This window comes from Mastacembelus armatus, chromosome 19 (genome assembly GCF_900324485.2).
Source record: "Mastacembelus armatus chromosome 19, fMasArm1.2, whole genome shotgun sequence".
NCBI lineage: Eukaryota > Metazoa > Chordata > Actinopteri > Synbranchiformes > Mastacembelidae > Mastacembelus > Mastacembelus armatus.
Genome location: NC_046651.1, coordinates 9,056,342 through 9,076,658, shown reverse-complemented (window position 1 = coordinate 9,076,658; position 20,317 = coordinate 9,056,342). Strand labels below are relative to the sequence as shown.

The window sequence follows — 20,317 nt, the reverse complement described above, 5'->3', positions numbered from 1 at the left end:
AAATGAACTAATGACGAGCGCTGACTTAGATTGTGTAGGGCTGACATGGCTCTGCTGTGAGCAAGAAGCCAATTGTGTTTGTTTGTTTGTTTGTTTATGCCTGGAAAAAAAAAAAGGCAGAGGTCTGTAACATGAAATTTGAAGAGAAATGTGTCATTGTTTGCTCAATAGTCATCTACAATACTTTTGACTGACAATCAGTGACCCCTTTTAGAGCCATTTATATGCTCATGAATCATGGCACTGTGGTAGTGGGCAGCCATCAATCCCCGGTTTTGTCTCCTGAGCTGTGCAAACAGACCTGGCTGCCTGAAAAGCACTCTGTTCACATTAGTGGCTCCCCTATTCTGGAGATAAGGCTAAATAAAAACGCATAATCATTTCCCCCATTCTGTCTGTGATGGCAGGAAGGAGTCAGACATTCTCCTGGGAGATTGCTCTTACAGCAGAATGGACTGTGTGTGTGTGTGTGTAATCTTCCTTTCGAATTTGGACTAGCCAACATGTGTGATGAAAATGGAAACGGAGGTGGTTTTACTATTAAAGTGAAGACAGGTTCAAGGGAAAAAGCTTTTAGAGCTATGTTTGAGGTGGACAGGTAGATGCCGACAGTAAGTAGATTTCCAGCATCAGGATTTGTTGAAGTCTTCACCCTCAGCTAAAAAAAAAAGTTATGTAAATTATCTCTGTCTTGACTAACAAACTCGCAGACAGAATTCACACCAGCATCAGTTAGAAAAGTTGGTAAAATTGATTGAAATGAGAAAAAGTTTTGAAAATCAGTGGTCTCCTCGTGTGGACCCATTACCTCGGCCTTGATAGCAACTCAAAACACTTCTCTCCTCTGCAGGAGCCCAAACAGTGCATTAGCTGGGGTTTATTGGACTGTGAAAACTTTTAACAGTCTGCCCTTTCCCTTATCTGGGGGCTTTTACTCGCTCACTGTTTACCTTCCAACACGGGAGAAAGCTAATGAGTTTGTCTTGTCCATATTGTTGTTTCTTGCCATTGACTTTTATGGGCAGTAGAGTGAACGCAGAGAGCTTGATTACTGGAGTAGAATTAACTAAATGTTCAGGATAGCCAGTGTTGGCTGTTAGAAATGGGCGATTACTACACAGATGACGTATCAGTTCTCTTCAATAAGAGATGATTTGTTCATTATTTCATTACTTTTTACTTTTTCTCTATTTTCGCCCAGTCATCTGATTGTTTGAAGCCCATGATTTTCCAATTTGCGCTCCATTTGGTTATTTTGCATCACTGGGTGTAAAAAGTGCAGCACGCTAATTGTTCCTTAATACCACTTTGAATTATGTTGCAATGATTGCTCAGAAATGGTCAGCGCAATCAAAATGTAATCCCACAATCCACTTACAGCCTTTTTGGAGCGGTCATGTACACTTTAACTGCTTGTTTATCGTCAAGAGCAGCTTCAGCAGGGATTTATGTCCAAATCTAGGAGGGTTTTTGACAAGGGCTTAGGGACAGACAAAACCGAATCCATTGTTTTTTATGGCTCTGTAAACAGCACATGAGAAGAGTCCTCATGACTTCCCCTGGGAGCCCAGCAGGACAACATATAGTGTGCAATGTAGAGTGCTGTTGGCCCCATGAAAACCTCTTTGATTAGTAAAATAGCTAAATATCATAGAGCCTTTTCTTTTTGTTGTGTATTCTGCTGCTTTTTGTGTATGTTCAGGCAAATATAAACGCAAAGGCGCTGTCTTGAGAACGAGTAATTGGAGTAGCTGCTGGGTGTCTAAGATGAACAACTTTTACCTGTTTGATTTTAAACAGTGTCACTGAGAGTAAAAAAGAAAATATGCATAAGGGGTTTGGTTAAAGAGGAGATTACAACTGCAGGTAATAGAACATTTTTTTAATGGGAAATGAAAAATGTCTATGTTTTACAAGCAATATTTTATGTTATTGCTATTTTTCTATGTGGGGAATATAATTATTTGTTTTATGGTGCAATGTTAGATGCCACTCTATAAAGCTACAGCTGGCAGCCAGTTAGAAAAGCTTGACTTGAAACAGGGAACAGCCTTCCTGTTTTTGTACAATGGTCAGAGAAAGTCCACTTATAAACACTTTCCCCAAATTTTAAACTTTTTTTTTTTTTTTTGCAGTTTCCTTAATAGCAGGATATAAAACAATAGACCAAACTATATCAAATCTCAAACAGTTACGTGTAAAAGAAAGATTTTTACAGTTTTACAAATGCATAAAATCAGTTATCTATTCACATTGCAAACAGAAGACACACACACACTAGAGATCACTGCACCTGCATTGTAGGATAAGTGATGGCTTCAGGCGTCATGAAGTGAACAGCAGACCATGAAGATCCAAGATAAACAGGAGCCACTGCATCGGTCATAAATGTTGATCACATTAGACTCAGTCTCAGCACTTGAGACCTGAAAGGTATCTGTGTACACAAGCGCGTGCTCATGTGTCCGTATTTCCCCTCAAGGTCTCCGTAGTGATATGAAATTGAAAAAACAACATCTAAGGTTTAATAAAAGTGAAATTCGATCCACCAACACATCGATGAATCATTTAATTCAATCGTAAAATAATTACTGTGCTAAAAAATGACTTTCCCTGAAGCCTGCTGTAGCTATTTCCATGCGAGTGTGTGAAACATGATAGCGTTATTGATCCGTGGATTCTGTAAGCCTATGACCTCTACCTTCAGACCATATTAAAAGCTTAATCTCCATCTGCATATAATGCATGCAGGAATAATGAGTGCATAGAAGGCCAAAGGTGTCTGAGTTACATAATCGTATCATATTAACAAATTAAAACTAACATTTACAGGCCGTTCTCTAATGAAACCATTGTAAAAGTCAGATCCTCCTAATCCATGTGTGTGTTTTGAAATACAGTTTAAGAGGCTGCACATCCAGACACTTCCCATTCCACAGCTTCTGGAGTTACCTGATAATCTATGTTCATTAACTACCAATACACAGAATAGATTGGAGCCAATAAATCAGATGGATGACTGTATACAACAGTCACTAATTAATCTGAATACAAAAAAACTAATTTCCCTGGTGGCATCACATTCATGTGCATTTTGGTTTACACTTTAATGCACAGTACTTGGTTTTTTGTTGTTAACTAACTCAACAGGTTAGTCTTGTAAAACAGAGCAGACAGAATGACAGAAAAAACAATCAAGCAAGCTGCTGAGCAGTATGTTGCAGGGTGGCAGGGCCAGTCATCCAATCTCTCTCCAAGTGTTGATTCACTGCAGCCTCAGAAATGCTGCTCAGACCATCATCTGAAGCGAGAAGAGTCAGTTGTATTATGTTCTGATTGTCTGGTTTGTTGTGGGGTTTGGTTTGTTCCCTCTGAGCCTTTTGAAGTTAGAGGGATGGTCAGTTCCATAAGCTTGTTGGAGAGAGGCAGAGCAGGTTTAGCTGAGACCTGAAGCTCACTGGGCTGAGGCTAACGCTGCCTTTAACCTATGCGAACCATGAGTTCAACTCATAAAACATGACTATTTTATGCCTGTTTGTGGTGCTGAACGAATAGCCTGCAAGAAGATCCTGCAGGTTTCCCTGGGGTTTCATTTACACAGTCACAGCTGAATGGTGTGCTGCAGATAACACTCTTTAAAAAAAAAAAAGATACTTTTAAAGCTAAATCAACATCATTTGCCAAAGTAAAACGCATCAGAGATATCACCAGAAAGACATGCACCTTTTGTCGTTTTCATCTGCTCCAGAAATAACCAGCAGTAAGACATATGCTGAAGTTCAGGTCTGTCTCTGCCCAGCGGATTGTGCAGAGATAAGTGACCCCTTGAACGATGGTGCTGGAGGAAAAAGCGAGGGGTGTGGTTAACTGTTACTCAATACGCATCAGGTATCCATCCCACACTATATAACCATATGAACCGAGAGGAGCGCAGCACGACAGGACACCACCGGGGTGACTACACCAGGAGACAACTGTCAGAAAGTAAGTTTTCTTTCTTTTCTGACTCTTTGCTGCAACTGCAGTTTTTTTAGTCCTACAAAGACTTTTGCGTAATTTGTGCGTAAATCTCAGTTAATCTGGTTTTTCTTTAGTATGTTTAGAAACACTTTAAAAACATTTTATGCATGCGTGCATGTAGGGAAATAATAGCGTGGTGTTTCTGTCCACAGACAGCCAACATGCTCAGATCGTGGATGATGCTTGCAGCGCTCTTCGTTTGCTTGCTGGTCAGCTTCGCGGACGCCTACCCTCCCAAACCGGAGAGCCCGGGGAGCAACGCCTCACCGGAGGAGTGGGCCAAATACCACGCAGCCGTCAGGCATTATGTCAACCTCATCACCAGACAGAGGTGAGTCAGGTTCATCGAAGTTGTTTCAAATGGAATATTTTGATTCCTCACTTTCCCTTTTCTTAATTTTAATTTTAATAAAACCAAACCAGAGCACCAGGGTTTATTTAACACTGGTTCTGAACAGCAGCCTAATTCTAAACCCTTTGTGACTATATGTCATCTGAATAAAAAAAAAAATAATTAAAAAAAAGACTTCACTTATGGCCTAAAGTGTTTAAAGTGTTTCCAAACTAAATGAAAGATTTTCACTTGCTGGGTAAAAGTTCAGCTCTTGTCCGGTGACCTGAGGAGCACCCTTGGCTCATTATACTTAAGTAACAATGCACTGCTGGGTTTGTTGGAAGAAGTAATGAGGCTGAAGACAGGGCCTGGACTTCATCAGATGGGTATGTAGAGTTCAAACCAGATAGATGCTTGTACCCCTGATCCTGTAATTGACATGTGGGAACACCAGACAGCCCAGTCATTTCATTTAGTTTCTCAGCAGGTGAATCAAGACCAGTCATAACCAAATATTTAATATTTAAATGGTAGTAGAATTTTCTACATTTAGGACTTTGAAATGTAACACCAGTATTTTCTGTGACCCTGTAGTAATATTTTTTTTTTATTTCAATTTTCACCGTTTTCAAATCAGTCGTATATAAAATGTAGATTAGTTTTGAGAAGGTATCTGGTAAATGCTATCAAATACACCATCACCTTTGTATGCTACGGTTTCTGCTGGATTCAGTTGATCCAGTAGGAGAAACGGGTCATCATTAACTCTCCTGCCTCTATAATTAAAGAGGCTGGATGTGTCATTGCACTCAGAAGGCTGTGTGCCCTGCAGTCAGACAGATAAAAGTCAGAGGAGCGTGTTTGTGCTCGCCTGGCTGGACACTGGAAAGTGAACTCGAAGATTCTGCTTTTCTCTCAGATAATTGCACAGCTGATTTGTGACTGACCAGAGCAGAGAACACTAATAAAAAGTCAACAGGGTGGACGTGCTTGCCTGAATGACTTTTGAAACAGATGTCTCATAGTTGATGTTCATAACAACCCTGACCCAACCCAGGTCTCCCACCAAAGCTGCAGAGAGAACGAGCCCTCCTGAAGGAGGAGCTCCATGTCTCGTTGAGCTGCAGTCCTTACATACTAGTGTTTGGCGTTTCTGCAGGTATGGGAAGAGGTCGACCCCTGAGCAGGCGGTGGCGTGGCTGCTGTTTGGAGCTGATTCAAGCCAAGACACTGAACCACGGTGAGACAGTGTTGACAATAAACAGTATATGTCTGGTTTAATCAATATGGACTTTTTAAGGCTTATGTTGAAAGTATTTTCAGTACCTAAAACTGAAGATACATTTTCAAGGTGGAAAAGCCCCTGAAACACCTGAACGAACGAATATTTATAAGCAGCATGAAGAAAATATGATGGTTTTGCAGGATTTGCACATGATATTCAATATAAGTCTTATTTAGCAGCACATTATTGTTGCCACCAACAGTTTTGTAAGAACATTTTGGCTTAATGCATCCTGCCACGTGTGAGTCTGCACATCTGGCTGCCCCCAAATTTAAAATACTCTATTGACCACAGTCCTGGTGGTGCAACATATTACCAAACTGCTGCTGTTTATGTTGATGTTGTTGATATACTTTACTGATATACTGCTCGAGCACTGATTTGTTTCTTGTCTCCCTGTGGGTTTACAAAAGCTAATCGGGCCCACATGTTTCTGTTAATCCAACATTTTCCTCCTCTCTTGCAGCCTGGACTACAGCGATCAGTGGTAAAAGACTCCAGTGTTAATCCCCCCTGGTCCTTCGATTAACCACCAATCAGAAACACTGAGATTCCCAAGACGACCTGCACTGGACTTTGTGACTCTTTCATTTAATTAATGGATGTGCATGCAAATTTGTCTCCTCTCTGTTCGTCTAGTTATCCTGATACAACTATTTGTTCTTTGGCCAAAAAATGTAAATAATTTGTATCAAAATCAATCAGTTTGCAACAAAGAATTGAGCGGAATAAAAATGATTAAATAGACGCGCTGTGGCATTTCTTCCTAAATTAAACTGTACTTGCTATTGCTGCCTCTAGATGTCGCTGTGTCGCCGGGAAACGCGTATTTGCAAGTTGGTGTGTGTTTGTGCTGCTCTTCCATGGGTTCATACCGACGCCAGCGGACAGGCTTCAACTTCACACAAGAGGTAACCGCACCGAAAGACGCATATCTTATCAAATCCCAAACCGTCCTGCACCTGCTTTGTACAGCAGGACCATCGCGCACAGAACAACCGGCTTTGAGTTTTTCCTTTAAATGTATTTATTTTTGAATCTTTTAATGGAGTTATTTGTAGGAGCACGCGCGTCGTTTTAGGTACGGAGAGCAGTTTGTGTGGGTTGCGGCTCCTCGCTGTTGTCAAAGTGACTGCATAGATTAAACCAAGACCTGCCCTGCTTCAACAGCGGCGGGTGGAGAAAGCTCAAACCCTCCTCGCCGCGGCACAGCCAAGAAGCCTCCGGATAAAGGTGACCGGGCAGGTGAGCTGCGAACCTTTTGTCTTTCCTGGAGGAAACGTGCTGTGCAGTTTATGTTTGTTAGCGTCAGTGACGTTACCTGGAGATGTAACGTTAGTATAGGCGGCTACTGCTACACGCAGTTATTATTTGATGAGCTCCAGAAGAAGTACTAGCGCCCTTAGAAACGGCTTTAAAACGAGCTTATTGTTGAGCCTCGTGGGGCGTTTTGTGGAGGTGACGCAGGGCTACCTGTCCCACGGGCTCGCGCGCATTGTTTTTGTCTCAATTAGCGGCAGCGTGCGGTTTTTTTTTTTTTTTTTTTTTTTTTTTTGGTTTTTTTTTAATAAGGTGTCCAAACTGTACGGCGACCACAGGTAACACAGCTGCACGACTCCGAGTGACCGTAGCCTGTAGGTCACCCGAGTATTAAAAAAACGAAACCCTAAAATAATGATAATAACAGGGCTGGATGGACGTCACGCACCTGGTGTTTGCCATTGCGCATGCCCACACGTTCCCGGAACGTGCGCAGATGTTTGAGCACGTGTGGACAGGTCCACGGGCAGGTGGTCAGGTGTGTGTGTGTGTATATAATATGTGTGTGATAAATAGATGCAACAAATAAATGTGCTGACTAGATATGAAATGAACCGGTTTGTAAATAACAGTAATTCCCAATGTCTTTTTAAGAAAATTAGATCTTTATCTTTCCATTTCCTCCCCTTTGTTCCCAATTTTTCGTCTTGTGCTGCACAGATACAATAAGAAAATCAACAGATAAACTACAAATAAGTCAACAAAATGGTTTTATACATTCATTTAAATATTATCTCGCATTTTAAATATTTAAATCTTATGTTTCCTGCTCTATATGCCACATATTTTACCCAGCCACAAATTTTCTTTACTTTTTAGTTGAGATATGACATTTTTAGTTCTGGCCTATATGCAGGCCGTAATGATTAGTGTTCCCTGACAAATTGCACTAAGTAGAATAATTGGTTATCCACCAATTTCACCTCATTTACCTGCTGTGATTTGCCTTTTATATTATGGTTAAAGTTGCACTCACTAAAATAAGAATATGCTTCAATGAGGCTTGTAAGTGTTCTCCTCTGGTGTTTTTGGTCTTATGTTACTTACGTTACTTTCACACTTAACACATTATTGCTGCCAACAAGAAACAAGTTATTGTATCGTCAGTGGGGATAGAGATGAACAGTCTTGTTGTGACTACTCAGGCAGGGACGGAGAGGGGCAGGAATTCAATTGCAAAAACAAAACTTCAGTTTATGAGTCATTTTTATTTAATGACTTACAACATTACACTGTTGCTATTTCATTCTTAAGACATTATGTATAATTGGTAGGGAATTTATGTTGTCACTCTGGTAAAAATAAAGACTTTCTACATAGTGTGCTAGACAAAAGAGCTGCAGGGAATAATAATAATAATAATGCTATGAATGTTTCATAAATATTATCAAAGACTATTAGCAGTTTATCAAGTCTATACGGATCTTTTCTCTCTGGCAAATGTTATACAAAGGACCTGATATAGTTCACAGAGATATTGTGAATGTCTAGCAGTCCATTTGAAGTAAAGCTCTTATCACACTAAACCATTAGTACCATTTCCCTAAATGTTATTTATAGTTACTTTGAACAAAGTGAAAATCTGTCCTGGATTTTCATATCAAACAATGGTCAGACAGGTCTCATTTCAGTGAGCTTTTGACAGGGATTAACAGCCTTCTTATCAGTTTCTGTTTTTGGAAGTGGGAGGTTTACCATAAATTTCCATGCTTTTGACGTCTTTGGGGATTGGCTGCAAGATCAGCAGGTCTGGCTCTGCCTCCATAGAAACACTGCCTAAGCGCATTGCCTGAACTTAGACTCTGTGTACTGTACTTTGAACATGTGTCCTTTTCAGCAAATTCTTTGAAGATCTGAATATGTTTTGTATGATGCATTAAAATGGATCAAATCAATGTCAAAATCATTCATGATGGACAGAGTGATTAATAACTGCATCAAATAGGAAATCTAATCAGCTGTAGCTTGCGGAGAAAGGCTTTAGATGTAGAGACCATCCACAATTGATTCCACAGGGAGATTAATCAGCAGTACTTCATATAGCCTCAGCATTTTTTCCTCTACCCCTCTGGTGCCATTCATAGGAATGACCTGCTCATTTATTCTCACACCTGCCACCTTGCCCCTTTCAGCACAGATGTCCGCATATAGAGGCTGTGGCATTAAAATGACATATTTACATTTTCATGACTTTGTTCAAGTGAATGGAATTTAATAGGAAAATATGTTTGTTTGTTTTTTTAGCGATGCTAGCGATGTAGCTGTAGAACTGGCAAGGTCAGTGAGTCCAGGCTGAAATACCTTGACAGCAACTGGATTGATTGCTATGAAATTTGGTCTGAATATCACTCATTTCAAGAGGATGACTCCAAATGGCTTTGGTGACACCTTAACTTTTCATCCAGCCTCAAAATGTTGGTATTTCAAGTGAAATATCTTAACATCTATTGGATGGATTGGCACATGTTTCCAGAAGGACGGTGCCTCCTGAGATTGGTGACCCTCTTACTCTTTCTGTAGACCCAACACGAGATTGATGTTTGTAGTTTTAAGAACAATGTCCCCACAGTTTTAGATGGATTGTTGTGAAATCTGAGACAAACGATTGTTACTCTTAAGATGAACTGATTCTCTAACATCTTAGCATCTTGTCAAATTACACTAAATGTTGGGGATTTACTCTGTAATAATAATCATTGCTATATAGCCTAATGCTTTCTACCAAAAGAGATTTGAGTGACTAAGATGCAGTGACATTCAGTTTGCCTATTTTTTTTTTCTTAGCTGCTTCCAAAAAAACCCTAAAAAACAAAAGGAGCAGAGGCCTTTAATGAAATCCAGGCACGATGGTGATTGTAAATGTTCCCCCTGAGGGCCTTTAAGCATTTTTGCCCCAGTCCGTTAGCCCCTCAGTGGTTCATACACGACATTTAAGTCTTATTACACTAATTACAATCAGTATCAGCTGAGGGAATAGGCGTCTCACAAGACTAAGATGATCAGAATTTATTAGATGTGTATTTTCCAAGTGGCATCTATTCATTGTGGTCAAGCTTGTGCCATGATGCTGTTTTTAACGAAGAAAACTTTTTCTTCAGTAATGTATTCTACAGAAAAAGGTCTACCTTGCAAAAAAAAAACCCGAAAAAAACCAGGAGATTACACAGGGCATAATGAACCTGGCTAATGATTTTGTAGTGTTTGAGCATCTCCAAGTAACTTGTGTGGCTTAGGTAGCTAATGAGGCCCGAAGCTGTAACATGATGGTTAATCATTTACAATTAGACTTTTCAAGGCGCGTTAAGATAAAGTCTTAGTTGTAACTTTAAGGTCTATCTGCATCCAAGTAAAGCCACCAAGTCTTCTTTTCCATCTTTTCTTTCTTCATCTTGCTCATTGTGTGTATTAATATGCATCTACACCTTTATTTTTTGAAATCATGCAACCACGCAGCTCTGACTGGCCTCCTGCTGAATTTATCCTCTCCTTCAGAAAACCTCCACACACTGTTTAAGATTTGTAGAGGCATTTGTAACAACTTGGGTGTTGATACAACGGCAAGACTGAATGAATGGCTTTAATACTGTCTTTGGAGAAAGCATGTAGTTTGGAATTTGGTTTGACAACCATGGTTTTGGTTTGTTTTTTTTGTTTTTTTTTTTTTTTCTTCTTCTTCCCTCTGAGGGAAGACGTTCAGGATTTCTAGACCTGTCTAAACATTGTGATCATTTTCAGCTTTTTTAGGTACACTGTGTGCTGCACACAGGAGCTGAAGCTCAACACAGTGGGTTTGAAATCAATGTCAAACATTTTACTCAATTACGGTATAGACAGCACCTTTAAAAGTGCTGTTAAAGCCTTAGCTATGGCTGCTGAACTCTGTCAGAATTGATTTCCTGACTGTCGTGTAGATGCTGAACTCTTTTTTTTTTTTTTTTTTCCAGCTATAATACTGATATAGAGCCATTTGCTCAGATAAAGGAAAGTCTGCTTTGAAGTGTAGCTCAAACCTTTTAATAGACCCAATTTTTGCTCCACCTTATTATTATTTTACAGATTTTCCCTTGTTGCTATGGCAAAGCACCGGAGAAAAAGCCAAAGAGCTGCTGATGGTTGTCTTGGATACGACAGTTTTCCCTTGTAAAGTAATGAGTGGAGCTGAACCTGTGGGAGCACAGGGTTATTTTTAGGCCTGACGCCAGCCTGCATGTGTGGATTAAGACTTGTTTGGTCGCTGGTGCATGTGTGTGAGCGTGTGAGCGTGTGAGCGAGCATGTTTACAGGCTTTAACTCAGCCTCACTGTGGGAAGAGCTCAAGGCATTTTACACTTCACATACAAACACCTGGGCCACCAGTTGTGTCACTGCTGCAGGCCAAAATGAGCTGGGAGATACAATTTTAAGACTGCGTCTGTGGATGCAGGTTTTATTTGCAGTCGTATGTTTTATATGTCTGCAAGCCCTGCCACAAAAGAAATGCACACTTCCTCCTTCTAACTACTGCTGTGGATCCTTGCTGAGAGAGAAATGTGCCTTATAAAATGATATCATCAGAAAATAATTTACCACATGAGTTTTTTGCGAGAGTTTAGGCTTGCAGTCCATAATAGACAAAATCATTCAAGAACATGGGAAAAGCAGTTTGAGGCCAAAAAAAAAAAGTCTCAATGAATGAACATTAGGATATTTTAAGCCACCAATTCTTGACCTTTCCAATCATTATGTGCAGTTTAAACTTAGCCTGTTGACACCCTGGAAGAAGGTATGTCTTAAAATACACTAATAGATCAATGTGCTTGAACAGAAACCTCACACACGAAGGAACACACACACACACACACACAGACACAGCTGGTGTCTTCTTTTAATAGAATGACAGTGAAGAGACGATAGCTGGTCTGTGACTGTGATGTGATGACAGCTGTGCTATTGATCTTCATGCGATACAGTGAGGTAGATGCAGTTTTGTGGGAATGTTTGTGTATGTGTGTGACTAATATACAGAGAGGGGAGATTACTGTGGAGAGGAGAACAGTGTAGATGCACAAGATATTACTATTACTGGGAGACTGACCACAACTGTACAATGCCACTTCAGTGAAGCTCACTTCGTTGCACACTGTTTGTGATTACTGGTTGCAGCTCATATTAAACATCCATGCTTTTCTGCCAGAAAATGCCACTAATTACCAAGACAGTGCCTCCACCGGTGATGACTGCGCCATCATTAGATCTTGGCTAATTTTACCCCATCCTTCCTCCTGTTTCCCTGCCTTCCCAGTGTGTCAGGCCAGCTCTAGCACTGCCAAGCTCTGCTGCAACTGGCTCTGACTTCTTAGCTGCCGCATGGTCTCTGCGTACTTTTAACAAGCTCTGTCATTTCACAGTGCAAGTACTGGATGCCACGGATAATCCCAGGGCACTGGTATGCAATATTGAGCGCCTGATCTACGAGCTTTGCAAGGACCAAGCGCTTGGTCCTTCTGCAACTAACAATGTGCTTCAGTGTCACGCTGGTGGCGGCAGTCTTTTCTCCACAAATAAGCTGGAGGAAAAAATAGAGTGGGATGAAGGTATTTAAATTAAATAAAGAACTAAAAAAACGATGTCACCTTCACTCACCTAAAACGAATACACAGAAAAAAAAGACATCTTCTCTCTGAGTCAGTTACACTGAGTTCAGGTGGTACTTTTCCAATATGACATGATGTGTCTGTGGGTGTGGAGGGATTTACCACATAAGACCAGAAGATAGAGTTAAATATAGAAAACACTATGGACAGATTCAAAGCATATGGAATAAACCAGGTTATTGCATGGATTAATGGATAGTGGATAATAGATTATATAATACATTTACAGAAGGATAAATTTAATCTAAGCTGTCATTAGAGTAATGAAGTCTATAAAGCATCAAGACATGAATCATTCTAACCCACTGATGGGTATGGAGGAATAAAAACCAGTATTAGAGTTGTCCCACACCTCTGCCAAGAACATTCTTAGGTTCCCATTTTAGTGGATCAGTATTTATGGATTTGGACTGAAATATTTCCCTCTTGGGCGGGTTCACATTTAAAAGGTGGTGCCCTGGGATGGGCTGATAAAATGCTTACATAGAACTGTGGACCGACATATCTCTGAACAAATAGGATTTGGGAATATTTTGATCTCTTTGCAGAGGAGATTAATGAAATGCATACCTCTGGGCTTGAAGACGGCTTTATGTTTATGTTTAATGACAACTGCAGGGCTAGAAAAGAATTGAGTAATAAAAGCATTGTTCTTAATTAAAAATGTCACCAAGTAAGCCAGTTTAGAAATCTTGCCTGCTGTTTCCATTATTATTCGGTTTATTTAATCACTTCCTTGGAATCCAGACAGGAAGCATTTAGAAAGTAACAGGCATTATACCATTATTGATAGTGCCCCCATTTGGCCAGTTAGTGTAATTCTTTAAATGCTGGAGCCTTCATCACTCCAAATCTGATCAACGATGATGAAGCTGAAGAATAAATTTATATGCTCTCTCTCACACACACACACACACACACACACACACACACACACACACACACACACGGTGACCCTGCAGTGACATTGCTGGTTCCACCATGAATAGATATCGTCATGGCAACCAGGAATTAGCATCCTTGGATAACATGGTCTCTCCCTCATCAGCTGCACTCTTTTCTTCCTCACAATTGTTCTTGTTGATCTCTCCTCTTTCTCGCTGTCTCTCTGATGCCCCACCTCATGTTTCCTCGCTACCAACAGCTTCCTGCCTGATACTTTTCTCCCCAACCCTCCTATTCCTATATCTTCTGCCTCTCTCTCTTCAGCCTCATTGACTATTGATTGCTCATTTTATGTTCCCAACGCCCCCTCCCCAGCTTTTAATTGCTATTCACTGTGTGTGTGTGTGTGTGTGTGTGTGCGTGCGTGCGTGCGTGCGTGCGTGCGTGCGACAAATTCCACATCACCTGATCAGCCAGTTTTGGATCTCAGCACAGCAGATGCTTTGTCTCTGTCTTTAGTCCATGACACTTGTTGCTTTTTTTGTCGCCTGATGTTAAATGGATCAATTAGGATCAACGGAGATCCTTATTAAGCTAATGTTAGCTCTCCTGCCCACTCACCTGCTCACTTTCCAACTGCTGCCAACAGTTTTCCCAACAGACTTGACACGATGGCTAAAACTGTTTGGGTGTTACCAGAGTAACTGGCAAGTCTATTTTTAGGTGCTAAAGCTGGATGCCAGTTGTCATGTGTGGGAGCTTGTTTAGACAAATTAAGAATGAGCTGCATGCGTTAGTGCAGACTGTAAATTTAACAGAAAAGGAAATGTTTTCTTTGTCATTAAGACCTCCACCGATCCCTGTGTTGAACCTGAAGGATCTTATAGCACAGCTCTACTCTTCTTTCATGGTTTCAGTCTTAATCCTGCACCAGTGGTCAGACAACCAGGCGATTTTGCATTCATATTCACAATCAGTACTTCATTAATGATTTCAATGCATGTCTCTTTTTTTTCTACTCTCTTTTCATTGTAGTTGACCTGGCAAGTTTTGTGGAGGATACTGGGAGGAACCAATTTTTAAAATGCCCGTGGCAACATCCAGCTCTGACTCCGGTAAGTGGCTTGGTTTCGCTATGACGAGTCCATCTTTGTGTGTGTGTGTGTCAGTGAGAGAGGGGGATATCGAGAGAAGAGGGAGGAAATGCTGAACGGTTTGCGGTTATTCCTGCACTGAGGACTTGTATCTCATCTCCAGAGTTCTAATGTGACTTAATGAGCTGGCTAATGGAGCACTAAAACTCCAGTCTTAGATCAGTCATGCCTTGAGGATTTGATGTTATATCCTTTGCAGACCTCCACTCATACACACACGCACATCAAACCCAGTGGCCTGTAGTACACGTGCGTGCACACACATACACATTCAAAATTTAATTTGGAGGCATTTATCATCTAGTATCATTCATCTTTTATCATTGATTGATGACTGATCAATGATAGGTGAAATATGGTTTTATAAATCCACTTTATGAAATATATGGATATTTAATTGAGGAACAGCTGTTTGTTTCTTTCAAATGGGTTAGAATTTAAGGATTACTTTTCATGTTAAGTTTCATGTCTGGTAGTGTCTCCAGGCTGCTGGAAAAGAGGCGTTCAGTGTAGCACTTTCCAGCAGATAATCTCCATTAACAGAAAACATGGTAAACCACTCCTGAGTGCACTGTTTCTTCCAGTAAATCCCCGGCCCTCTAAACTGGTTAATAAAACCGATCCCATGATGAAAATTTGAAACTAGTTTTACATAAAATAATCAAAAATACATTACACCCCTGTGTGAAAGTTTCCATGGAATTGCTAGAAGTCAAATTTGGCATCAAATTGTTGGATGGACTTTTGTTGACATTGTAGCATGAAATCCAGTTAAAGTTAAAAGTTAAAAGTTAAAAGATGCTCTGACAACAGTGGAATTATATTGACAGAAATGAAATGTCCACAGTCACATTGCCCCATAGCCATGTTTTTGTGTATTTCCTCTTACTCTAGCTGAAGACACGTAATCCAGACACATTAAAGAGCCACAACCAGACGTATAGAAAAATACAAGTGCCAGGATTTAGCTTAAAAGGTGGCTAATTCTAAAACTCAGAGCTGTATAGTATTTTATCATGCCATCATAAATTGAAGCATTGATGTGTGTGTGTGTGTGTGTGTGTGTGTGTGTGTGTGTGTGTGTGTGTGTGTGTGTGTGTGTGTGTGTGTGTGTGTGTGTGTGTGTGTGTGTGTGTGTGTGTTCATAATTGGCTGTCAGTCAGTCTTGATTTGTACACTAGCCAAAGACTGAGTCTGGATGACTGGCGTTTTTAGTAACAGGCAGTAAATCGTTCCTCAGAACCAATTCATGCCTTTAATCCTAAAAAGCAACATTTTCAGCGAGGCTGTTTTTTTGCATGCTCGCAGAAGAGCTGGTGAAGGGTCAGTTTTGTTTTGAAACAAAACATTTTACAGCTCCTTCCTGCAAAGTAGCTCAGCAATACATTACCTCAAGTTATGAGCAGAAAGCACAGATATAAATTTCCTAGTAAGTGCTCTTGACAGTACATCTGCAATGCTGGCTGCTTTTGTACCTGCATCTGTGATGTCAGATATAGAGTCATCCCTCGTAACGGTGTTTGCTCCCTACGCGCTGCCTCCCTAACCAATCTGCCCACCTACAAACCAACTTTCTGCTGCACTTTCCCCCAGTTAATCCCCACAGGGAAGCCTGGAGGGAAAACTGTCATGCTTCCTTTTTTCTCCCTCCTCCTAGAGAAAGCATCATACTACACCACCACCACCCCACCCCCCCTCCAAACCACCACCTTCTTTTGCTCATGCACACAACACTCTCGTCTCCACTCATTCATGTGGAGGAGAAGACGCTCAGCCAGGCTTAGCTTATATACATTCATGTCAAGAGCAGGTGGAGAGGGTGGAAAGAGCGAAGAGCTGTTTTGGCGGAAAGAGCAGAGAATCAGGGACAGATAGAGGGAGAGAGAGTGAGAGAGGGAGAGAGAGGGAGATCTCTCTGTCTGCCTCAGATACAGTATTGGGTGTGTTAGTGTGAGAGTGTGCACTGTAGTGAGGTGTTGTTCACTATGGCTGGCAGCCTCTTTGGAAGGCTCTCCCTGGAGGAGGGGGACTCAGCCAACTCCCTGGAGGGCCTGGAAATCAAGCTGGAAGGAGAAGGTAAGGACACAGGTCGCTACCTGCTGGGTGTGTGTGGGATGCAAGACGGTTATAAAACTGATGAGTTCTCCATATTTGTTTTTTTTTTTTTTTTTTTGTTACACATTAGGAAAGATATTCTGGACAAAATCTGAAATCTATTATTGGATCACTTAAAATATATACTAAGCAGGTGACAACTGCTTATGTACACATTGGCAGTTGAGGGCGAGTTTGGTGTTTTAAATTCACATTGCACCTGCTCCTGATGTCCTGTTTCAAACCTCCAGCATGTGATGAAGATGAGCAAAGACACATTATTAGGATCCAGAGCCGTATGTGATGCACAGGAATCTGAGGAGGGAGACTATAAAGATTGGAAGGGGAAATATAAAAAAAAAAAAAAAAAACAGCAAGGTGCTTCTAAATATTCATTACAGATGTTATATCCACAGAGAAAACATGCCACATTTTCTTTTATTTAATTTACGAGACACCTGATTGTCAAACTGAGAGAAAAAGAGAGTGGCTGAGACAATGCACTTTGGGATAAATAAACAAAAAGAAAGCAAAAAAGACAAGAAGTCATTAAAAGAGCTACAGCCTGTGTAGACATACGTGTTTGTTGTACTGAATGCTAATGCACTGATAATGTGTGTTCACACAGCATGGAGTGAGAAGTGCCATACATCCTATTCATAATTGATTGAATTCATTAATACTGCATAGGGCTGCATACCACAGTAATATGTTTTGTTTGTGTGTGTGTTCTTATCTTTATGTGCTACTATTTGCTTATATCATTTCACCTGAGTGCTTTGACCTGTGGGTTGCATGTGTGTGGTCAGACACACATACAACAATGCTTTTGTATGCTAGGTGTGAGGATAAAAATCAAAGCAGTCATTTGAACGTGTCATGTTAAATTAGTCAAGATTTGAAGCAACATTACATCATTGCCAAGTCCATTGCATTTCACACAGTATACCGTGTTGCAAGATATCCCCTGCTCAGTAATGTAGTTTGACAAGACAGCAGTGACAGCCATAATGACTCACATTTTCTGTCAAAGCATTTGCATCGTGTGTGTGTGTGTGTGTGTGTGTGTGTGTGTGTGCGCGCACGCGTGTGTGCGTGTGTGTGTGCGCGCTGAAAGAGAGACAGAGAAAAGGATAAAGAGAGAGAGACCTCCAGTGCATTGTACATTCATGGTGAGTAAGTAGGGGGTCATTCATATGCAACAGTGTTCTGATCAGAGACAGCACGCTTGAAAGTGTCAGACTCACAACCTTCAAATAACTCTCTAGCTCTCTCACTTTCACCCCCCTCCCCTCACACACACACACACACACACACACACACACAGAAACACTCTGTACATACACAGTCTCTCCCCACCAAACTGTCACACTATGAGGAATATTCTGTGTGCCTCCTGGACTAATGAAGCAGTGTTCAAACACAGATGATGGATCATTGAGTACAGTGTGTTGGTAGGATTAGGCTGTCAAAGATAATCGCAGGGTTTCAAGAAAATGGGACAATTTAATTCGGTTCTGGCTGAGGGGTATGTGATGATGTTGTAACACAGGCAATTATTTCATCCGTATCACACCCCGACGATCATTGTTTGCTCTTTCATGGAAAACAGATGTTCAGTCAAAGTCAAAATGTTTGTCTCTCAACAGCAAGTTTAGTTGACACTCTTGTTTCATGTTAGTTTCACCCCCCAAAATTTCACCTCTCTCGTTCAGACTCCGTAGCCATGCGCTGAGGTGCAATGGGAACTGCTGTCCATTTGCAAAATGTCAACAAATATCACAAGTGTTGTTAGCTGGTGACCTTCAGCCTGCTAATAAGGCAGTCCAGCCCGCACCCATACCATGCCAGGGTGGAACAAGCGTCACCATGGTGATAGGGTGGCTTAAATGGCAGCTTTAAAGTCCTAGAGGAGGTCAGGGTTACAGTATTCATTTTAGAAATGTTGCCTTTCATGGGACTGTCACACACACCAATACAATAGTTAGAACTCTTACAATTTAAAGCAGAAAGGAGATTATACTGTAATACAAATAATAAATTTGTTCAAGTAAAATATACAAACTCAGCCAAATAAAAAGGATTGAATAGTATCATTTGCTCTGTATTCATGCAGGCACGGAGGTGTAATTTATCATAAAGTGTCAAGTCTCTATCCAAGAAAGTGAACATGATTTTTATTGTAGGTTTTATTGTAATGTATGTATTTTTTTCAATATTTATCCTAGTATTCTAAGGAACAGCATGATTTTTGTAATTACATGTCCTGCCTGGGTTTTCTCCAGATACTCCAGCTTCTTCACACAGTTCAAACACAGGTTAGGTTAATTGGTGACTCAATTTCTTGTAGGTGTGAATGTGAGTGTAACTGGTTGCCTGTCTCTGTGTGTCAGCCCATGATAGACCGGCAATATGTTCATGGTGTATCCCGCCCTCACCGATTGTCATCTGGGGTGGACTCCAGCTCTCCCCTCAACACTTGACTGGGTAAATGTCATTGATAATGGATGGATGGTTGCTATAGATTTCTTTTTAAGACTACATGGGTGTGTACAAGATGTAGTTGACTGACATCTCTGTCAATCTTAGAGCAATTAGCCTTGTTGCACTTGATCCCCCAGAAAATGACATCCTTATCACTCTTATTACTAAAAAGAGTCTGATTGCCTCACAGCCTAGCTCCGTTCACCCTCTAATTAGCCTCAAGAGAAAAAAGCCTTTAAATGACCAAATATTTTGGCATAGTTTCCCAATGCTCAAGATCCTCGAGCTCTACCTTTTGTAACTGTGCTGTTTATGGTTATCCTAATCAAATGTGGAGAACTTATTTGAAGGCCAGCCTATGCACATTGCACAGACACACACACAGAGCCTGACCATACAATTGCATTACACAATGAATGCTCCACACCACCCTTTCTTACCTTGTCTTTTCAGTGATGCTCTTTGTGGAGGATGCTGGTTTAATACACTTATTAACTGGAATAGATGTGTGCTCAGTGTTGTTGTTCTGAATAGGAGAAGAAAATGCTTCAGACTGATTACACTCGCTAGGGAAAGAATGAACAATCCCATAGAAAAAGGACATATAAATCATATACTTCAGGCATGAAGGTTTAATCAGTTGTGGTACACACCACGGTGGAATACTCTAGCCCAGTGTACTTCTCCACCACTGTCTTTCATATTTCATCTTTTGCTACCTGAGGGATTGACAGTAATTATATTTTGTTGGAGAGCAGGGGGAGCAGAATCACATATAAGAGCAACCTTAAAATATTTAATAATGTCTGTTGAAACCCAAATGTATTTTATTATGTGGAGGTGACTTTGACACCTTGAAATAGTTTCAATGTCATCACACAACAGAAGAGATTTTCTCATTTTAAAAGAGTGACAGGGAAATGAAGCTGCAGTAACCGTTGGTTTCTCAGCATTAATGACATTGATTAGTTGTTCTTGCATTGTTCCACTAAAAGATGTGGTCGACGTAGTGGTTGTCTGTACTCTAGTTGCCAGAGTTAGGATTAAGGTTGTGTTGTTAACAAAACGTAACTTAACTGGGGGCTGCACCCATTTTAGAGCTGCAACC

General features: G+C 40.7%; 2 protein-coding genes across 5 annotated transcripts in view; both read left to right on the top strand.

Annotated features, from left to right (window-relative positions):
• The first annotated feature begins 3,674 nt into the window (after positions 1 to 3,674).
• Positions 3,675 to 6,301, top strand: LOC113135926 (peptide Y). Its single transcript, XM_026316289.1, has 4 exons — positions 3,675 to 3,984; positions 4,173 to 4,351; positions 5,514 to 5,594; positions 6,106 to 6,301. The coding sequence occupies exons 2-4, from the start codon at positions 4,182 to 4,184 to the stop codon at positions 6,128 to 6,130; spliced, it is 276 nt and encodes a 91-aa protein (XP_026172074.1). The 5' UTR covers positions 3,675 to 3,984; positions 4,173 to 4,181; the 3' UTR covers positions 6,131 to 6,301.
• Positions 6,302 to 6,509: 208 nt separating this feature from the next.
• The window catches only part of mpp2b (MAGUK p55 scaffold protein 2b), a 31,844-nt gene continuing 18,036 nt past the window's right edge, over positions 6,510 to 20,317 (top strand). For 2 of the 4 annotated variants that reach the window (XM_026316288.1, XM_026316283.1), the window contains exons 1-2: positions 6,510 to 6,550; positions 14,513 to 14,592. In XM_026316288.1, the coding sequence (XP_026172073.1) occupies positions 14,562 to 14,592 (31 nt within the window). In that variant the 5' untranslated portion in view covers positions 6,510 to 6,550; positions 14,513 to 14,561. Of the gene's footprint in view, positions 6,551 to 6,800; positions 6,885 to 14,293; positions 14,414 to 14,512; positions 14,593 to 20,317 lie in introns of those variants that run through there. The other 2 variants (XM_026316284.1, XM_026316285.1) reach the window with 2 other exon arrangements.